This window comes from Heloderma suspectum, chromosome 11 (assembly GCF_057233095.1).
Source record: "Heloderma suspectum isolate Gila_16-S chromosome 11, 16-S_ref, whole genome shotgun sequence".
Lineage (NCBI taxonomy): Eukaryota > Metazoa > Chordata > Lepidosauria > Squamata > Helodermatidae > Heloderma > Heloderma suspectum.
The window spans coordinates 14,923,988-14,946,112 of NC_139468.1; the positions used below are offsets into that span (position 1 = coordinate 14,923,988).

General features: G+C 49.4%; 1 protein-coding gene across 1 annotated transcript in view; it reads right to left on the reverse strand.

Annotated features, from left to right (window-relative positions):
• Positions 1-1,910: 1,910 nt before the first annotated feature.
• The window catches only part of CD276 (CD276 molecule), a 74,398-nt gene continuing 54,183 nt past the window's right edge, over positions 1,911-22,125 (reverse strand). The window contains exons 5-8 of the mRNA XM_084816929.1: positions 14,448-14,588; positions 11,858-11,896; positions 7,828-7,863; positions 1,911-5,357 (exon numbers count right to left, since the gene is read on the reverse strand). Coding sequence (XP_084673055.1) covers positions 5,335-5,357; positions 7,828-7,863; positions 11,858-11,896; positions 14,448-14,588 — 239 coding nt within the window. The 3' untranslated portion in view covers positions 1,911-5,334. The remainder of the gene's footprint in view (positions 5,358-7,827; positions 7,864-11,857; positions 11,897-14,447; positions 14,589-22,125) is intronic.

The following is a 22,125-nucleotide window of genomic DNA, read 5'->3' on the forward strand; positions in this document are numbered from 1 at the left end:
GAGGGCCACAAGTTGACCAGGCCTGAGTTAAAGTTTAATCTAGTTTGGTTCTCGGTTACATGTCCAAAGCAAAACCTAAACATGAAAAGGCCAAAATTGTGTTGCTGGCCTTGAAAGGGAAAACATGACATGTTCAATACTTCCATTTTATTTTACTGCCCTTATATCTTTTTGCCTTTCCTCCATGATGGAATTCGAGATGGCTTCTGTAGGGTTTCCAGGTGGAATCCCATCTAGGCACTGAGCAGATTTACATTTGCAGACTTACTTCAGCAAGGTTCCTGCATCTCATGCTCTCAGACCATCCCGCCCTGGGACAGGAGTTGGGGAACATGTGGCCCTCCAGATGTTGGACTGCCAGATTCCATCATCTGTCATGATTGGCTATGTTCAACATCTGGAAGGCCACAGGTCCCCCAACCCTGCTCTGGGATGTTATATACCTCTTTTGTTCTAAGACAGCCTTCCCCAAACTGGTTCCCTCCAGATGTGTTGGACTTCAAGACCAATCATTCTCAGCCACTGACCATTCTAGGTGGGGATGATTGGAGTTTCAGTCCAACACAGCTGAAGGGAACCAGATTAGGGAAAGCTGGCCTAAAACCTAAGTGATCCAATAGCATCCATAATTGGGAACATTTGAAAAAAAAACTGAATTGGGAAAATATAAACTGCTTCCAGATGGAGAACTCCTAGTGCTACCCGTCAGAAGGCACTGGCCTGATTCACACGTAACAACAGCCCACAGTATGGGTTGTTGTAGAATGATGGGTTGTTGTTGTATCATGGGTTGTCATTACATGCAAACCCTGCACTATGGTATAACTATGGATTGTTAACTATGAACTACCCAGGAAGAGAACCAATGGTTAGTTGTTGGGTTGCGACGTCTGGGTTGTTTGTGGTTAACAACCCAGGGATAAACCCTAGAACACAGTTGATACGTAACAAGAACCCATGATTCAACAACCCCATGATTCAACAACAATCCACACTCAACCCATACTCTGGGATGTTGTTATGTCTGAACCAGGTCATTGTACAGCAATTCCATCTTTTTCTCCTTAACAGATTTTCTGGGACAGGGAAAAAGGTTGGAAGAAGTGGTGAGAAAACATGGGAAGGTTACAACTGGAAGACGACAAAGTCTGGATGCCCTGTAACATTCTGTGAAGGAGACATGGTGATAAAAGCCTTGTCTGGAAGCACCCAGTGTCAAGCATTTGGAAACAAATTAAAATTAGAACTTACTTGTGGGTCCCCACCACCGCCACCACCACCACCACCTAAATTTTCTTCAGCTCTAGCTTGAATTCTCTAGTCTGATAGGTAGAATGATTCTGCCATCTGCCTGTTGGCAAATCTTGTTTGGCATGCAGAAGAAACTTAGAAAGAGCCTGAATCCTCTTGGAAGTTGCCTTGTAAGCAGGCCATTCAAAATAAAAACATGCTGTGCAACTTTATTGTTCAATTTCTAGCCTGCTCTCTCCAAAGAGTCTTGGGGCAGGTAACGATGCATCCCCCCCCCCCCATGGATAAAATAGCTGCTTAAAAATAACTCTAGCAAATATTATTCATACTCATCTTACCAGTTCAACAGAGAAAAACCCACACTCAATTGAGAAAAATTGGCGGAGGGGGGGGCGTTGATAGGTGCAAAAAGACATCACTTCCTCCTAATGACAACAGGCTCTAAGGTCTCTGTAACTATTAGTCAGGGTATACCATACCAGCCTCTGATGGCTCACATATGCTTTCAGTTCATGCTCATTGAGGTCATTATCTCTGGACTACAAATGTGAATTCCTGGGGGCGGGGAAATTGGGAGTGGGGAAACAATGTCCCCCCATCCCATGGCTTCAAAATTTCCAGAAATTTTACATCTCCACCATGAATAAAGGAAATATTTTCCAAAAGAGCTGAACATTTATTAGATCTCCAAAAGGCACCGAGTACTATTTCATTTTAAAGGTCAATAAAACAGTAACAACACAAGTTCCTAGCCCTTTTGAAAAACCTGTCAAGATATGAGCTTTTTAGACTTAGAAAGCAGAGATGTTCTAGGTGAGACATCTGGTAGTCCCTGTTTCAAAAGAGGTTCTAGACCTTCCCCTTGGCCTGTAGCCTCTATCCCAGCCTTTCTACATATATACTCTACTTTGAAGTGTTCATGACTTCCAACTCTCCTGCCCCATTCCTTAGGGGTGGGAGGAAGAGGGAGAAGTTAGTCCCCTCTCATCAGAATAGATCTCTGTGAATGTGATGGGGTAGTCAACCTGGTGCCCTCCAGATGTTTTGGACTACAAGTCCCCAAAGCCCTAACCATCATGGCCAATGGTCAGGAGTTATGAGAATTGTAGTCCAAAACATCTGGAGGACACCAGGGTGACTACCCCCCTGGCAAAGTTCATGCTAAATGTAAAATTTTCTAGCACTGTATTCTAAACCTGTTGACTATTGCTTAGGCTGTACACAGAAATACAGTAAACTACATCTACCCTTTGGTACATTCTACAGGTATGTCCCTTACAGCATCATGAAAGGGGAAACAATCCGACCAGCAGATTTTCCCCTGGCTAATATCACAACCAGCTGTACATTTTCAGTCCAGGGTTTCAGTTTTTTTGTGTTTTTTTTTAAGAGAGACAAAATGAGGATTTTTTTCACCATTCCTCCTAAAATGCAAGAGTCAACACCAACCAGAATTAAGTCTAGCAGTAGTTACATGGCAGGGATGGGCACAGGAAGTAGACAATTAGGGCAGAACAAAATGGCAACACTGGCACATATAACACCACAACCTGCGTCGCGACAAAGAAGCCAAAAGCAGGAGATTAAACATGGCTCTGGAGTAGCTCTTTCCAATCTTAGATCCCCAGGTGTTGTTGGACTACAATTCCCAACAATGCCAGCTCGCATGGGCAATGACCAAGGATGATGGGAGTTGTAGCCCAACCTCATCTGGGGCCCCAAGGTTGAGAAAACCTGCTCCAAAGTCTTCAGTCATCAAAGCCTAAACAAGATACCCACATTTTGGGGGGGGCACGCTTGAACATACCTCTCAAAAACAATCTACTCCCCCCCCATACACACACACACACATACACAGCCTTACCATGAAAGATCCTTTTAAACAGAGGTAGGAGGAATTGAAATTGGAACTTTCTATGCAATGCAGATGCTCTACTGAAAAAACCCTCCTGCGTTTGAATCTAATTTTAAGCAGTTTTCTCTTGCAACACCCCCAATTTTCACCCTGTGGTTCTGGATGCGTGCTTCACCGTGTCAAACAGCTGATGAAGGTTGGTGGAATGCCCCCAAAATCACAGCAAAGCACCTTTGGATGATTCAATATATTCCGATCCTTTCCAGCAAAGAAGAAACATGAATGGAGAGGAAATGCACTTGATCCTAGAACGCTCCTGTTGCACAGAATCAAGACTTCAAGTTTGCGCTGGGGTTCAGACCTGGAAGATGTGATGCAAGAAGAGGCCTCTGACCACACTTGGGCTGCAATCGTAGGCACATTTACCCAAGAGTGAACCCCACTCCATTAAGTGGTGTTCACTTCTGAGTAAACATGCATAGGATTGTGTCATCAGTTACAGCAAAAATGAGACAAAGTAACAAATGTTGCCTTTGGATTTTTATGTTGCTTTATAACATGGGTGCAGAACTTCGTCCTTGGGGGCCAAATGGGGCCCTCCTGAGTTCCCCATATGGCCACACCCCTTTGGGTATTTGGGCTCTGCCCCTTTGCCTTTGGCCCCTTCCACCACTGGCATGCAGTCCCTGAGAGCTTCTTTGAAATGGCCCTCAGGCTCTGCACCTCTGTTTTAGAACAACTGCAGAAGGAAGGGTGCAGTTGGGAAGTGGGGTCATTGAATATCAGGCTCCTTAGTGCAAACGTTTAGCCCCTTCATTCATGAGAGCTTGATGACCAGCTTGTCTTGAGGAAGGTTGCCTATTAATCTTAAAGGGAATTTTAGAAGTTATTACTCGTGCACATTATATTAATTGTTCAAGGTCAGGACCATCCAGAGCTGCCTTCAAGCAAGTCAGATCATCACTCCGTCTATCTCAGAACCACCTACTCTGACCGGCAACATCTCTCTGGGGTCTACAGCAGAGATCTCTCTCCATCAGTGCTTCCCGGGGATGCTCTTAGCTGAAGACAATCAAGGATCTGACCCAAGGTCTTCTCCATGAGAAGCATTTGCTTTGCCCACTGAGCTACGACCATTTTCCTGTCCCTCGGCAGCTCTCCTTGTGAAGTTATAGAAGCAGCTATGTGGCAAAGGACCAGTGGTGTAGTGGAGTCAGGGCTCACAGGGTCAAAGCACCACAACGTCTGGATTAGCAGGGGCAACAGCATCAACTGCCACCCCCATCAGGCTTTCCTGTCTCTGAGCTTCGTTGCAATGCTCACAGTAGCTGGGGGAAAAGGGGGACATGGATTTTCCCAGCAAAAGTGTATTGTTGTGAGCTACCCCTGTTGCAATGGCAAATATTTTGAGGTGCCTTGGTCTCGAATGGCCAGTTACAACTTGCTCCTGGTGGAGATGAAAACTGCTAGAACGGTTTTGTTGATATGGATCAACAAGGCTGCTTGAACATCTGGACTGCCCTTAGCGGCCAGGCTACAGGGATTGTCCAGATGAGTGCCTGCACTTCAAAATTCACCATTGCACCACTGCAAAGGATTGTGCCTCCAACTCGAGGGGTGGGGTGGGGACACACACAACCCAAGCCGTGTTAGCTCAGAACTGAGCAGATGGAACCCCTACTCACAAATACAACTGGGGGCAAAAAAGAACCTGAAACAGTTCTGAGCACCACCGTCTCCTTTGGGACTATTGCAGCAGAGAGTGCTAAGTTGGTCCATGTTCTCTGTCCTCACGGTACACAGTGTGTCCAAATTTCTGCCACTGAAGAGGGGTGCAGTTCGCTGCGTTGATGCGACTGTCAGTGTCGAACTGAAGGTGCAGCACACAAGCCTGTGAACAGAGACTTTGGGTTCCCAAGTCCTGGAGGTGGGGGAAAGTCTGAGTAAGGAGAAAACGGCGACATGTCCTGCTTCTAAATGCACAATGAGAGTCCTGGGGGATGCAGCCAGGTCGATCCAGGGTCGGTTTTTATGTATGAGAAGGAAGAAGGGAAATGTGGTGGGGCCAAAATCAGCAAGCTGCAGGCTCCAGGTGAGAGGTCTGTGCAGCTGTCACTCCCATATTTTTCTGCAGTCCCTTGCTGGAGGAGGATCTCCAGGATGGGAGGGGGGCACAGCCTGCCAACACGAGCCCCAGGGTGTTGTTACTGCATCTCCGCCCTTTCCCATCAGTCAATTTCTTCTCCAATGTCTAGAAAGAAAGCGGGGGGATGAAAAGCACACAGAGACAAAGAACGGATCAAATGGAAGGAAGAGAGACGGGATGTAAATCACCCACAGTTCACGATGCGATGGACCTAGTCGAGAGGCATTCAGAAGCCTGTAACTGGTGCTTTATTTACCAATGAGGCATGCAAAAACCAACCTGCCCAGACACTGAGGTCATCAGAGGGCATGTCCCTGGTGGTTCCACGTGGACCCATGGCCCAGCTGGAGTCCACCAGGAAAACAGCCTTCACCATGGTGGCCCCCTCCCTGTGGAACTCCCTGCCTTCAGAGGTCAGGCAGGCGCCAATGTTGTGTTGCTTCCGGCACCTCCTGAAGACATTGTTATTTCGAAAGGCCTTCCTTGCATGACTAGCCGCGGTTTATTAAATTCATTAAATGTGTTGCTTTTAAAACTTTTTAATTGTTTTAACACTGTGTGTTGTTCTTTGATTTCTGCTGTTCTCCAATCTGTAATCTTTTCAATGTGGAATGGTATATAAATATTGTAAATAAATAAATACATAAATACAGTTTGATTAGGGAGTGGGACCAGGGCAGGGCTGAGCAAAAAGCACCCCCCTCCTGCACCTTGGCTATCCTGTTTGCTATTGCTGTGTATGCAGGGCTGCTGCTTGCACATCTGCTGTCAGTGTCCACTGTGCGCCCCGTCCCTGCCCTTTCGGTATTTTTTAAAGTCACAATATGCTCTCACTTTGATTTGGCTTTGTGATGTCTGAAGCAAAATCAGACTGAGGCCAATGCTACCTGCTCTCACTCTGTTGTCTGGTAGATAAAGCAGTGGTGGGGCGGGGGGGAGCATCCAGCAGGGGCAGGGAGTACAGCCACTATCAGGACCAGGTGGTAAAGAAGGGACAATGAGCAAGGGGGGAGTTTTAACCCTGCTGGTGGGGGAGAGACTGCAGCTGTGTTGTGCTGTCTTCTTCCATCAGCAACGGTTCTAATCATAGCTTGGGGAGAGAGTGGAGGCCGGTGGCTCCCATTTCAGTGGGGCTGTGAATCCGCTCTGGGTTACAGTCAGAACTCTAAGGGAGCTATCCAAGGTGCTGAACCCATTTGGGGATTGGGTTCAGCACCTTGGATAGCTCCTCTGGGGTTCTAACCGGTTTTGACTGAAACCCAGAGTGGATTCACAGCCCCACTGAAATCGGATCCACCAGCCCCCACTGGTGGAAGAAACAGCACCGGGGGAAGGGATTAATGCCTTCCCCACACACCACTGCTCTGCTCACAAGGTCTGACACACAGAGACACAGCTGCTTTTAAACTGAAAACAAAAAACAGCAGATCCCATCACAGCTATCCTGTGTCACAGCTGTTGTGGCCCAACCGAACGACCGTTCCAAACTATCCAGCAAGCTCACTTGCCCTTGAAACAGCAACAACGACCCTGTGAGGTAGGTTCAGCTGAGAGAGTTACTGGCCCAAGATATCCAGTGAGCTTCACCAGCATGTCCACATGCATTGAGCAGGGGCTTGGATTCGATGGCCTTGTAGGCCTCTTCCAACCCTACTATTCTATGATTCTATGACTCGATCTTCTACAAAGGTCATTTCAGCAGCACAATAACCAACTGTGTGTGTGTGTGTGTTTGTGTGTGTGTGTGTGTGTGTGTGTGTGTTGGGTGGGGAGGGAAAGCAGGAGATGAGTAGCTGGATAACAATAATACATTGCTCTTTTCCATTCCATTTGACAGCAAGCACCTTTTTCACAGCTTCTGCAGACATAATTGTGGTTGGCACAAGGTAGCGATGGGAAAGCTCTCTCCAGCTCCTTTCAGACTGACTGCCGTGGCGGTAAGCAGAAAGGCCAGCAAAAGCACCACTTGGTCCATTGTCCAGCTCTGATGAAAGGCGAGTCTTCTAGACTGACCTTTCCACTGGACCGTCTGGGACAGGGGCTGGGCAGCTTGCAGCCCTCCAGGGGTTGTTGGACTGCATCTCCCATCAGCCTTTGCCAGCATAGCCCATGGTGAGGCATGATGGGAGTCAGAGTCCTGCAACAACTGGTGGCCCACCCCTGTTCTATGACAACTCATACCAACTCCCGTACAGGATGTGTTTGCACCACCACACAGTTAGCTGGTAGAACATCACAACATCAGGAGGGTGCATTGTCCAGAGGCTCATGAAACCAGGCCTGGTGGGACATACAAAGCTGCCAAAGTCAGACCCTTGGACCATTTAGCTTGGTACTGTCTACATTAACTGGTAGCAGCTCTCCAGGGTCTTTCCAGATCCTACCAGGAGATGCTGGGGATTGAATCTGAGACCTTCTGCATGCAAAGCAGGGGCTCTACCACTGAGCCATGGTCCCATTCCCACCGTTAGTGGGATCTGTGGATAAGACCATTGATACATTTGCTGAGTAAGTGCAGGTTCTCGCCTCAAACAGCTCAGTGAGTTAACAGCCATCAAGAGGACACTTTCTTTACCTTCTTTGACATCCGTGCTCTTCAGGGGCTGCAAAGCTGTCGGAGAAAAGAGACAGAGAGAGGGGGATTGTGTGAGTTTATTGGGCCCCAGAGCATGAAGCCAAGCAAATGGACTGGAGAGAGCAGCATGAATCTTGGTGGATCTGAATTTCTGTCTACAAGTATTTCAGGGCACGTGCTTTGACCTTACCCCACTCCAGACAAACTTCCTTCCTTCCCAACCAAGCTGCCTACCTCAGCAAGCATTGTGCTGCCCCCTGCTGGACACTATCAAATCTATGACAACAAGGCAAGGCTGTTCTGAGCCACCAAGTTTGATTAAATATTACTCCTTTTCTGGGCTGTCTGAGGGAGCTTATGGCAGGTTATAATATGCCCCAAGCTACTTTTATCCTTCCTCCAACCTTCTGAAATCTGTTATGCTAAGACAGTCGCCAAAGACTACCACGCACATAATACAATGCAAGATGAATCAAATTCACAAGGTATAGCTTTAAAAGGGGATTAGACAAATCCATGGACAATTCCATGGTCCCAAGACATGGTCTGAGAGCACACGGGGCAGCCACCTTGCTGAAGCTAAGCGGGTCTGGGTCTGGTCAGTGCTTGGAGGGGAGACCACCTGGGAACCGCATGTCGCCACCTTGAGTTCCACAATGGAAGAAATGTGGGGTACAAATGTAATAAACAAACAAACAAATAAAATTAACACAAAACCTTTTGGTTTAACATGTTGTGTTCAGAGCTTCCAATGTTCACTCCAACCTCCAAAATGCCAGGAAATTATGGCTGTTAGGAGCCACAACCTTAGCAAGTGAATTATTTAGGCCTCCTCTTGGTTGATGCTCTTTCCGCGCTCCAGGCATTTAAATGGTTTCTCCCTGGTGCGAGTTCTTTGATGGTACTGAAAGGCAGCCTTCTGGCAGTATCCCTTTCCACACTCCAGGCATTTAAGGCAGCGGTCTCCAACCTTTTTGGCACCAGGGACCGGTTTTGTGGAAGACAATTTTTCCACAGACCGGGGGGGATGGTTAAATGTAAGCGATTACATTTATTCTGTACTTTATTTCTATTATTATTACTACCCCCCTGCCATCCCCCCGGGACAGAACCTACCTGGCGGCGGCTGGTCCGGGTCCGTCCGCTGCTGTCCCCCCGCTGCACCCGGACTGCGGACGCAAATGGCATCCGGCATAGCCGACGCCATTTGCATAAATCTTTACGTAGCCTATTATTTGAAGAACAGGGACGCTCGCCCACCACTCACCTCCTGCTGTACAGCCCAGTTCCTAACAGGCCACGGACGGGTTGATTTAGGGCTCAATCCTATGCATGTTTAGACAGAAAAAAGTCCTACAACTCCCAGCATTCCCCAGCTAGCATGGCTGGCTGGGGAATGCTGGGAGTTGTAGGACTTTTTTTCTGTCTAAACATGCATAGGATTTCACCCTTAAAGGTTTTATATTGCATTTGATCAAATTGTATTTTAGGGTTTAATTTTTGTGAACTGCCCAGAGAGCTTTGGCTATTGGGCAGAATAGAAATGCAATAAATGAAAATGAAATAAATATTTATTTTTTAAAAAACTGGAGTTGCCAGGGTATGAACCTTGGACCTTCTACATCCCAACCATGGGCTCAGCCATGGAACTACAGCCCCTCCCCACGCTTGAGCTCAACTGACACAATCTGGCCTGTGTGTAAAATGTCAGCTCAGTGCACCGCCTACGAGAGAAAAGTCTATGGAGCATTTATTGAAAGAAGCCAATAAACGGATTCACAAACATTGCTCCCTCCGCCCTTCCAAAGACTGCAGTGAGCCCTAGCACCATCACGCAGGCAGGCAACAAGGCCCTGAGCCTATGAAGTCTCAAGGAAAGCTTCGATGCCAGCCAACCTGAGCGCCATGTGTCTATTGCTGTGCTCTGAGCAGATAAAGGGAATCGCCGGGACCAATTAATCCCTTTGATTGCTGCAAAGGCAGCTATAGCACTTTATTAAAATGATAATCCAGTTTATTGGAGGTCTGCTCAACTGTCAGCTGGCTACAGCAAAACAGAGGGGACTCCTACCCCCCCCGCAACCCAATCATTGGGTGATTTCCTGGCTTTTGTGCAACCCCCCCCCCCTTTAAATGATTGAAATGCCTCCCACAAGGCTGGCTTGCTGGCAGGAAGCACTTTAAGCTAGAACAGGCTAGCATTGGGGGTGTTTTGACCTTGCCCCTTTGCCTCTGGCCCCATCCACCACTGGAATGCAGGCCCCAAAAGTTTCTCCAAAATTGAACTTGACCCTTGAGCTGAAAGAGGTTCTGCACCTCTGGTTTACACGAAGGCAGAAGGTAGATCAGAATATACTGGTAGATCTCTGGATGATTTGCAGTAGATTTGGGAGTCGGAAGGTCTTGCCACTGTCGAAGAACAGCAGCAACTAAAAGCTGTCTGCCACCCCCACCCGAATGAGGCAGCTGAAACAAAACATGCGAGAAACCAGGTGTGAATTTTGCCCTGGGCTGAGCATGTGGCTAAGAGGCATGTTGTTCTGATGTTTTAGGGTATTTCTGCCCTGCTAAGCCACTATTTGGCACCGGCTCTGCTTGGTGGATCCCAGGGATGTTGTAAAGAGAAATGAAGTCGGGTTCCACCATTGAAGGTGGCCTAAAATACTTCCAAATGAAATAAAGCCAATCCCACAAATGTAACGTCTGCCCACCCCTCGTCAACATCAAGTGGCAGCAGCTTTCTAGGGCTTCTTTCCAAGCCCAAGCTGGAAATGCTGGGGGTTGAACCCGGGACCCTGGAACATCAGAACATCAGAATTGCCCTGCTGGATTAGACCAAAGGTCCATCTAGTCCAGCATTCTGTTCAAACAGTGGCCAACCAGCTGTCAAAAGGAAACCCACAAGCAGGACATGAGTGCAACAGCACCCTGCTGCCCATGTTCCCAAGCAACTGGTGTACTGCCTCTGATAGTGGAGGTAGCACACAGCCATCTGGCCTAGTAGCCATTGATAGCCTTCTCCTCCAAGAATTTGTCTAACCCCCTTTTAAAGCCATCCAAGTTGGTGGCCATCACCACATTCCATGGTAGTGAATTCCATAGTTTGTGTGAAGTTGTGCTGTGTGAAGCATCTCTATGGCTTTCTAAGGAGGAAATCTGGTTCTATAGTGTGGATGCTAGGCTGGTTTCTTTCAGACTATCGAGATCAGAGGTGGAAAACCTCAGAGAAATTCATATTAAGAACATAAGAAGACCCATGCTAGATCAGACCCAGGGCCCATCTAGTCCAGCATTCTGTTCACCCAGTAGCCAACCAGCTACTGACTGGGAACCCACAAGCAGGACACAAGTGCATTAGCACCCTGCAACTGGTGTACATAGGCATACTGCCTCTGATAGTGGAGGTAGCACATAGCCATCAGGACTAGTAGTCATGGGTAGTCTTCTCCAGGAATTTGTCTTTTAAAGCCATCCAAATTGGTGGCCATCACTAAGTCTTGTGGTAGTGAACTCCATAGTTTAACTATGTGCTGTGTCAAGAAGTCCTTCCTTTTATCTGTCCTGAACTTTCTGCATGGAAAGACAGGAAGGCCAGGATTTCTTCTCGATCATCCCAGAGTGCAGGACACGGAATCATGGGCCCAAGTGACAGGAAGCCAGATTCCGGCTGAACATCAGGAAAAACTTCCTGACTGTTAGAGCAATACGACAATGGAACCAATGACCTAGGGAGGTGGTGGGCTCTCCCACACTGGAGGCATTCAAGACAAGGCTGGACAGCCATCTGTCAGGGATGCTCTGACTTGGATTCCTGCACTGAGCAGGGGGTTGGACTCAATGGCCTTGTAGGCCCCTTCCAACCCTACTATTCTATGATTCTATGAAAGCTGCAGCCCTTCTTCACGGTACCTGGGTCAGACATTTATGCATGCATGCTCTGAAAGCGGCCTAGGGCAGAAGAGCAGGGGGCACAGACCTGTTCTTGCTCAGCAGTTGGAAGAAACCAAACAGAAAAACAAATGTGACTGACCTGTCTTGGATCCTTCGCCTTCCTCCTGTTCCTCTATTCCTAGGGAGGGGGAGCACAAGAGGTGGGTAAAAATAAATCAGACATACTGCCTACTAATGCCCATTCTGCAATGGTTCACTATTCCCACACCTAAATCAGGACAGGTGGGATTGTGTATCATAAAACACATTCACACTATCAAGAGACAGATAATCTTAATTCTAACATAACCATCCCTGTACACATGAACAAGGGATTCTAGATTTATTTAAGACACCTTGACTTTGCAGGAAGGGCATCATTTGCACATCACTGTGTTTCTACCAACCTTAAGAACAGCCCTGCTTGATCGAATCCAAGGTCCATCCAGTCCAGCATCCTAGTTCCCACAGTGGCCCACCAGAGGCTTCCAGGAAACCTCCCAGACAAGGGAACAAACTGCCCACAGTGCCTCCATCTCCCCATCTCATCTGTGTTTAGCTTAAATTTAAGATGCTCTTACCAGGGGTCCCAAATCTTTTTGGACCCCAGGGAACATTGGGGAATTTGAGAAACTGTTGTGGGCACCACCACAAAATGGCTCCCATGGGAGATGTGGCTAGTCACATAATGGCTGCCGTGGGGCCTGGCTAGTCAAAAGTGAGCTAAAGAGATGTGTGTGTGTTGTGGGGGCGGGGGGAGAAACAGCAAAGCTAGAGGCTGGGAGGGAGGGGGAAACAGCAAAGCAAAGAGTTGGAGGGGAGAGAAAGAGCAAGGCTAAAAACTAGGAAGGGAGAGAAAGAAGACTACCGTAACATTTTCCAAAGTTTTTCTTAAAACATTTTTTTTAAGGTGGCAAGGAGGGGAGGGCTTCATGGGTGCCACTGGAAGTCCCCGTGGGTGCCATGTTGAGGACCCCCTTCTCTTACACTGCATTCAATAATTTTCTCCCATATCTGCAACTCTTCTTCCCTTTGGTAGTACTTGGGACCCACAACAAATTGTTGCAGTACAGAACGCTCCTGGTTCAGGGAACCAGCCAGCCATTTCCTTTTCAATGATACTCCATTCCATAAAATTCCCCCTCTCCTGCATTTTCTGCTTCTCTCTCCCCACAGAAACACACAAACATGCTCAGTCCTCTTGGGAGCTGTTTAGAGCGTTCAACCCCCTCCCTTAAGGTTTTTTCCTAAAGATTTTTTTGTACTTCTGTTAAACGATTTTGTAATTCTGTCACATTTAAAAAGTTAAACCAAAAGCAATATTATTTTTAACAAAGAACATAAGCTCAACATATCAATGCCACTGAAAAAGCCCCTGGCCCCCTCCATCTATGTGGCCTTTCTCACGGGTAGCAAGAGTGCGGGGGGGGGGGAGTGAGATTTCAGTGATGGGGGGGTAATTACTGAGTTTCAGAAAGGGGCTTATAATTTGCAGCAAGGTGGAGGCAGGGGCTTTATATTTCCTTTTAAACCACCACCACCAGTGATAGCCAGTGGAGGCTGGTGGCTCTGATGTCAGTGGGGCAGTGAATCTGCTCTGGGTTTCAGTCAGAACCAGTCAAAACTCTAAAGGAGCTATAGCTCTGACTGGTTCTGACTGAAACCTGGGGTGGATTCTCCACCCCACTGACATCGGAGCCACCAGCCTCCATTGGTAGTAGCAGCAGCTGCAGCAAAGGAGCTCCCTGCAGTGGTTGCTATGTCCTTCCCCCACCCTAGATTGCCCTGGATTGACACTATGACAGTGTTGTAGCATTGTTCCAAGCGACTGTCATGACCCACAGTCCTTGGGCCTTCCAGTGCACAGGAGAGGATTCTAATGAGGATGAGACCCAGGCTACTTCCTTGGGGATAGGAGAGTGAGTGCTCTGTCGTCCTCTGCCATCGTCCTCTGGCTCAGAGAATGAATCCTTGGTAGAAACTTCATCTCCCCAACCTCGTAGCAGTCTCGGTCTACAAAATCAAGCAAGGGCCCTCCAGGAGCGGCAGAACTGACCACACAACAGATCTTCTCAGCTTACATAAGGCTTTAGCTCCCTGCTGAGACAACATCCTCCTATTGTTGTAGTAGGAGAGAGTTCCAGTCAGCAGAACAACACACAGAGCTATTCAAGCTCCTATTTCCTCTTTGCTTTCTTCTGACTGCCATATGATGCTACCAGCCTCCACTGTGATCCTCAAGGGACCACAGAATGGAACACGGGCATTCTGGGGTGGAAATAGCTTTTGTGAGTCCCTCCCTTCTTCTCCCAAATGCCTTTCAAAACATTACATTAGGACAGCCTTCCCTAAGCTGGTGTCCTCCAGATGTTTGGGCTACAACTCTCAGTAGTCCTGACCATTGGCCATGCTGGCTGGGGCTGATGGGAGTTGATGTCCAACACATCTGGAGGGCACCAGGCTGGAGAAAGTTTCATGAAGACATGGTGACTACCCGTTGGAGGTGGGTGAATGGCAGATGCCAAGGGACAACCCCAAAACAGAAACCCAATAGAAGAACGCCACTATTGGCACATCACCATACAATGCCTTCTTCCTTGTTCTGCACTTTGGGAGTAACAAAACTTCCCATTTCTTGTAGGGAGAACTGAAAATCATGTGGCTCAGGAGCGGAACAAGTTTATAATTACCGGCGTTCTCTTTCTCTTCTTTGCAGCTCTGTCGGATTTTCTTCTGGCACACATATGCCAGGGCAATCAAGAGGACAACAAGACAGATGGCCAATCCCACCGTTACCCAGAGAGCCACAGCTGGAAACAGGAGGTGCTGACCTGGAGAGGGGGCAGGGGGAGAAGACACTGTCACTGTCGACACCACTGACGGGAAGAACACGAGGAAACGTCTCCAAAGGGAAGCAGGGGAACCCATGGGGGCACCTGCACGCAAACTGGCACTGACGCTGCTACGTTAGGCATACAGGCAAATCTCATAAATGCAAAAGTGACAGAACATCTACCGGCACAAAGCTGTCGAGCTGGGTTTTCATTGGCAGCTCTGACACGACTGAACGTGGGCTCGGTGGGGAGTGGCTTGCACACAGCGGAGAGTCATTATCCCCCTTCAGCTGTTTATGTGAGCACCTCCCCTTGCTTTGCCAATTCATCACCAGTTGGGAGAGCCCCCCTTCCTGTACCAGCCTGCGATTCCCTTAGAGACCAATCCTATGGTCCCTGGGCGAGCATCCCAGGGACCACAGGATGACTCATAAAACCCTTCTGAGTTCGGAGACAGCGCTCCGACCTCGGAAGGGGGAGTCAGAGATCTGACCCCAGATCTCTCCCCCTCACAGCTGGTGAGGAGAGAACCATGCCCGCTGCCTCTCCAAGGTCAGAAGAGAGCCTCTGGAAAGGGGGCATTCCAGTGAGCAGGGAAGAGAGGAGACTGAAGAGGCCAGGATACGAGTTACCCTGAGCCTCCCCCACCCTCCTTCCCTCCTCCTCTGAAGTGCCCTTGCTAGACGGGCTGAAATTACCGGAGATCAGAGGATGGGAAGGCGAAGATCACCTCTGTCATTCCTCCCACTCTGCCAGCTTCAGCCCAGCAGGGCATGGGGAACTTGGAAGCCTCCGAATTCAGTGGCTTCCAAGCGGCGAGGGCACAATCGATAGGACTGTGCTCTTCGTTTTACTAATATTATCAGCATTGGATTAGTATGGGCCACTCAGCCAAGAGGCTGACTGGGCGGCCTTTGGCCAGTCACACGCGCACACACACACACACACACACACACACTTTCTGAGCCTAATCTACTTCACAGGGTTGATGTGAAGATAAAATTTGGGAGGCTGGGGAGAGAAGCATGTACGCCACCTTGAGGTTCTTGAGAGGAAGGAGGAGATATCAATGCAAGAAAGCAGGAATGTAGAACCTCTGGCCCGCGGGCCAAATCCGACCCTCGGTGGTTGCCCAGATGGGCAGACTACCCCCATCCCCCCAACCACCTGTTGTTTGGGGGCTTCATGGCCTTTGCACGTCCCGCACCACTCATTTTAAAAGGTTGAAATGCCTTTGTTAAGGCTTAGTTGCTGTCAGTAAGCGCTATAATCTCAAATATACTGGTGATCTTGATAGTTTGGCCCTGCCCCCTTTTGCCTCTGGCCCCGCCCACCACCGCAATGTGGCCCTCTGAGAGGTGCTCTGAAATGTAATTCAGCACTTGGGCTGGAAGAGGTTTGACGCCCCTGCAACAAAGAAACAAATTCTGCACGCACGTATAGTCTCCATAACTTGATGTTTGAACTTCCTCACTGCAGAGTGCAGAAGTCTTAGGAGGACATAGTTCAATGGTAAAGGAATGCTTTGCATACAAAAGTTCCCAGGTTCAATCTTCTTAATGGTTCTGGATAGGCCAGGGAAAGGCCGCAGTCTGGAACCCTGGAGAGCCACTCCTGGTCAGTATATAAAACACAGTTCTGCAACCTCCTTCTGGGTAGGGCAGGGAAAGGCCGCAGTCTGGAACCCTGGAGAGCCACTCCTGGTCAGTATATAAAACACAGTTCCGCAACCTCATTCTGGGTAGGGCAAGGAAAGGCCGCAGTCTGAAACCCTGGAGAGCCACTCCTGGTCAGTATATAAAACACAGTTCCGCAACCTCCTTCTGGGTAGGGCAGTGAAAGACCGCAGTCTGAAACCCTGGAGAGCCACTCCTGGTCAGTATATAAAACAGAGTTCCACAACCTAGTTCTGGGTAGGGCAGGGAAAGGCCGCAGTCTGAAACCCTGGAGAGCCACTCCTGGTCAGTATATAAAACACAGTTTCACAACCTCGTTCTGTGTAGGGCAGGGAAAGGCCGCAGTCTGAAACCCTGGAGAGCCACTCCTGGTCAGTATATAAACCACAGTTCCACAACCTCCTTCTGGGTAGGGCAGGGAAAGACCGCAGTCTGAAACCCTGGAGAGCCACTCCTGGTCACTATATAAAACACAGTTCCGCAACCTTGTTCTGGGTAGGGCAGGGAAAAACCACAGTCTGAAACCCTGGAGAGCCACTCCTGGTCACTATATAAAACACAGTTCCGCGACCTCCTTCTGGGTAGGGCAGACAAAGACTGCAGCCTGAAACCCTGGAGAGTCCCTCCTGGTCAGTATATAAAACACAGTTTCACAACCTCGTTCTGTGTAGGGCAGGGAAAGGCCGCAGTCTGAAACCCTGGAGAGCCACTCCTGGTCAGTATAGAAAACACAGTTCCGCAACCTCCTTCTGGGTAGGACAGGCAAAGGCCGCAGTCTGAAACCCTGGAGAGCCACTCCTGGTCAGTATATAAACCACAGTTCCGCAACCTTGTTCTGGGTAGGGCAGGCAAAGGCCGCAGTCTGAAACCCTGGAGAGCCACTCCTGGTCAGTATATAAAACACAGTTTCACAACCTCGTTCTGTGTAGGGCAGGGAAAGGCCGCAGTCTGAAACCCTGGAGAGCCACTCCTGGTCAGTATATAAAACACAGTTTCACAACCTCGTTCTGTGTAGGGCAGGGAAAGACCGCAGTCTGAAACCCTGGAGAGCCACTCCTGGTCAGTATATAAAACACAGTTTCACAACCTCCTTCTGGGTAGGGCAGGGAAAGGCCGCAGTCTGAAACCCTGGAGAGCCACTCCTGGTCAGTATATAAAACACAGTTCCGCAACCTCCTTCTGGGTAGGGCAGGGAAAGACTGCAGTATGAAACCCTGGAGAGCCACTCCTGGTCAGTATATAAACCACAGTTCCGCAACCTCCTTCTGCGTAGGGCAGGGAAAGGCCGCAGTCTGAAACCCTGGAGAGCCACTCCTGGTCAGTAAATAAACCACAATTCCGCAACTTCGTTCTGTGTAGGCCAGGGAAAGACCGCAGTCTGAAACCCTGGAGAACCACTCCTGGTCAGTATATAAAACACAGTTTCACAACCTCGTTCTGTGTAGGGCAGGGAAAGACCGCAGTCTGAAACCCTGGAGAGCCACTCCTGGTCAGTATATAAAACACAGTTTCACAACCTCCTTCTGGGTAGGGCAGGGAAAGGCCACAGTCTGAAACCCTGGAGAGCCACTCCTGGTCAGTATATAAAACACAGTTCCGCAACCTCGTTCTGGGTAGGGCAGGCATAGGCTGCAGTCTGAAACTCTGGAGAGCTACTCCTGGTCAGTATATAAACCACAGTTCCACAACCTCCTTCTGGGTAGGGCAGGGAAAGACTGCAGTATGAAACCCTGGAGAGCCACTCCTGGTCAGTATATAAACCACAATTCCGCAACCTTGTTCTGGGTAGGGCAGGGAAAGGCCGCAGTCTGAAACCCTGGAGAGCCACTCCTGGTCAGTATATAAAACACAGTTTCGCAACCTCCTTCTGGGTGGGGCAGGCAAAGGCCGCAGTCTGAAACCCTGGAGAGCCACTCCTGGTCAGTATATAAAACACAGTTCCGCAACCTCCTTCTGGGTAGGGCAGGCAAAGGCCGCAGTCTGAAACCCTGGAGAGCCACTCCTGGTCAGTAAATAAACCACAATTCCTCAACCTCGTTCTGTGTAGGGCAGGGAAAGGCCGCAGTCTGAAACCCTGGAGAACCACTCCTGGTCAGTATATAAACCACAGTTTCACAACCTCGTTCTGTGTACGGCAGGGAAAGACCGCAGTCTGAAACCCTGGAGAGCCACTCCTGGTCAGTATATAAAACACAGTTTCACAACCTCCTTCTGGGTAGGGCAGGGAAAGCCCGCAGTCTGAAACCCTGGAGAGCCACTCCTGGTCAGTATATAAAACACAGTTTCACAACCTCGTTGTGTGTAGGGCAGGGAAAGCCCGCAGTCTGAAACCCTGGAGAGCCACTCCTGGTCAGTATATAAAACACAGTTCCACAACCTCCTTCTGGGTGGGGCAGGCAAAGGCCGCAGTCTGAAACCCTGGAGAGTTACTCCTGGTCAGTATATAAACCACAGTTCCACAACCTCCTTCTGGGTAGGGCAGGGAAAGACCGCAGTCTGAAACCCTGGAGAGCCACTCCTGGTCAGTAAATAAACCACAATTCTGCAACCTCATTCTGTGTAGGGCAGGGAAAGGCCGCAGTCTGAAACCCTGGAGAACCACTCCTGGTCAGTATATAAAACACAGTTTCACAACCTCGTTCTGTGTAGGGCAGGGAAAGACCGCAGTCTGAAACCCTGGAGAGCCACTCCTGGTCAGTATATAAAACACAGTTTCACAACCTCCTTCTGGGTAGGGCAGGGAAAGGCCACAGTCTGAAACCCTGGAGAGCCACTCCTGGTCAGTATATAAAACACAGTTTCACAACCTCCTTCTGGGTAGGGCAGGGAAAGCCCGCAGTCTGAAACCCTGGAGAGCCACTCCTGGTCAGTATATAAAACACAGTTTCACAACCTCGTTGTGTGTAGGGCAGGGAAAGCCCGCAGTCTGAAACCCTGGAGAGCCACTCCTGGTCAGTATATAAAACACAGTTCCACAACCTCCTTCTGGGTGGGGCAGGCAAAGGCCGCAGTCTGAAACCCTGGAGAGTTACTCCTGGTCAGTATATAAACCACAGTTCCACAACCTCCTTCTGGGTAGGGCAGGGAAAGACCGCAGTCTGAAACCCTGGAGAGCCACTCCTGGTCAGTAAATAAACCACAATTCTGCAACCTCATTCTGTGTAGGGCAGGGAAAGGCCGCAGTCTGAAACCCTGGAGAACCACTCCTGGTCAGTATATAAAACACAGTTTCACAACCTCGTTCTGTGTAGGGCAGGGAAAGACCGCAGTCTGAAACCCTGGAGAGCCACTCCTGGTCAGTATATAAAACACAGTTTCACAACCTCCTTCTGGGTAGGGCAGGGAAAGGCCACAGTCTGAAACCCTGGAGAGCCACTCCTGGTCAGTATATAAAACACAGTTCCACAACCTCGTTCTGGGTAGGGCAGGCAAAGGCTGCAGTCTGAAACCCTGGAGAGCTACTCCTGGTCAGTATATAAACCACAGTTCCACAACCTCCTTCTGGGTAGGGCAGGGAAAGACTGCAGTATGAAACCCTGGAGAGCCACTCCTGGTCAGTATATAAACCACAATTCCGCAACCTCGTTCTGTGTAGGGCAGGGAAAGGCCGCAGTCTGAAACCCTGGAGAGCCACTCCTGGTCAGTATATAAACCACAGTTCCGCAACCTCCTTCTGGGTGGGGCAGGCAAAGGCCGCAGTCTGAAACCCTGGAGAGCCACTCCTGGTCAGTATATAAAACACAGTTCCACAACCTCCTTCTGGGTAGGGCAGGGAAAGCCCGCAGTCTGAAACCCTGGAGAGCCACTCCTGGTCAGTATATAAAACACAGTTTCACAACCTCCTTCTGGGTAGGGCAGGGAAAGCCCGCAGTCTGAAACCCTGGAGAGCCACTCCTGGTCAGTATATAAAACACAGTTTCACAACCTCGTTGTGTGTAGGGCAGGGAAAGCCCGCAGTCTGAAACCCTGGAGAGCCACTCCTGGTCAGTATATAAAACACAGTTCCACAACCTCCTTCTGGGTGGGGCAGGCAAAGGCCGCAGTCTGAAACCCTGGAGAGTTACTCCTGGTCAGTATATAAACCACAGTTCCACAACCTCCTTCTGGGTAGGGCAGGGAAAGACCGCAGTCTGAAACCCTGGAGAGCCACTCCTGGTCAGTAAATAAACCACAATTCTGCAACCTCATTCTGTGTAGGGCAGGGAAAGGCCGCAGTCTGAAACCCTGGAGAACCACTCCTGGTCAGTATATAAAACACAGTTTCACAACCTCGTTCTGTGTAGGGCAGGGAAAGACCGCAGTCTGAAACCCTGGAGAGCCACTCCTGGTCAGTATATAAAACACAGTTTCACAACCTCCTTCTGGGTAGGGCAGGGAAAGGCCACAGTCTGAAACCCTGGAGAGCCACTCCTGGTCAGTATATAAAACACAGTTTCACAACCTCCTTCTGGGTAGGGCAGGGAAAGCCCGCAGTCTGAAACCCTGGAGAGCCACTCCTGGTCAGTATATAAAACACAGTTTCACAACCTCGTTGTGTGTAGGGCAGGGAAAGCCCGCAGTCTGAAACCCTGGAGAGCCACTCCTGGTCAGTATATAAAACACAGTTCCACAACCTCCTTCTGGGTGGGGCAGGCAAAGGCCGCAGTCTGAAACCCTGGAGAGTTACTCCTGGTCAGTATATAAACCACAGTTCCACAACCTCCTTCTGGGTAGGGCAGGGAAAGACCGCAGTCTGAAACCCTGGAGAGCCACTCCTGGTCAGTAAATAAACCACAATTCTGCAACCTCATTCTGTGTAGGGCAGGGAAAGGCCGCAGTCTGAAACCCTGGAGAACCACTCCTGGTCAGTATATAAAACACAGTTTCACAACCTCGTTCTGTGTAGGGCAGGGAAAGACCGCAGTCTGAAACCCTGGAGAGCCACTCCTGGTCAGTATATAAAACACAGTTTCACAACCTCCTTCTGGGTAGGGCAGGGAAAGACTGCAGTATGAAACCCTGGAGAGCCACTCCTGGTCACTATATAAACCACAATTCCGCAACCTCGTTCTGTGTAGGGCAGGGAAAGGCCGCAGTCTGAAACCCTGGAGAGCCACTCCTGGTCAGTATATAAACCACAGTTCCGCAACCTCCTTCTGGGTGGGGCAGGCAAAGGCCGCAGTCTGAAACCCTGGAGAGCCACTCCTGGTCAGTATATAAAACACAGTTCCACAACCTCCTTCTGGGTAGGGCAGGGAAAGCCCGCAGTCTGAAACCCTGGAGAGCCACTCCTGGTCAGTATATAAAACACAGTTCCACAACCTCCTTCTGGGTGGGGCAGGCAAAGGCCGCAGTCTGAAACCCTGGAGAGCTACTCCTGGTCAGTATATAAACCACAGTTCCACAACCTCCTTCTGGGTAGGGCAGGGAAAGACCGCAGTCTGAAACCCTGGAGAGCCACTCCTGGTCAGTATATAAAACACAGTTTCACAACCTCCTTCTGGGTAGGGCAGGGAAAGACTGCAGTCTGAAACCCTGGAGAGCCACTCCTGGTCAGTATATAAACCACAATTCCGCAACCTTGTTCTGGGTAGGGCAGGCAAAGGCCGCAGTCTGAAACCCTGGAGAGCCACTCCTGGTCAGTATATAAAATACAGTTCTACAACCTCCTTCTGGGTAGGGTAGGGAAAGACCGCCATCTGAAACCCTGGAGAGCCACTCCTGGTCAGTATATAAACCACAGTTCCGCAACCTTGTTCTGGGTAGGGCAGGCAAAGGCCGCAGTCTGAAACCCTGGAGAGCCACTCCTGGTCAGTATATAAAACACAGTTTCACAACCTCCTTCTGTGTAGGGCAGGGAAAGGCCGAAGTCTGAAACC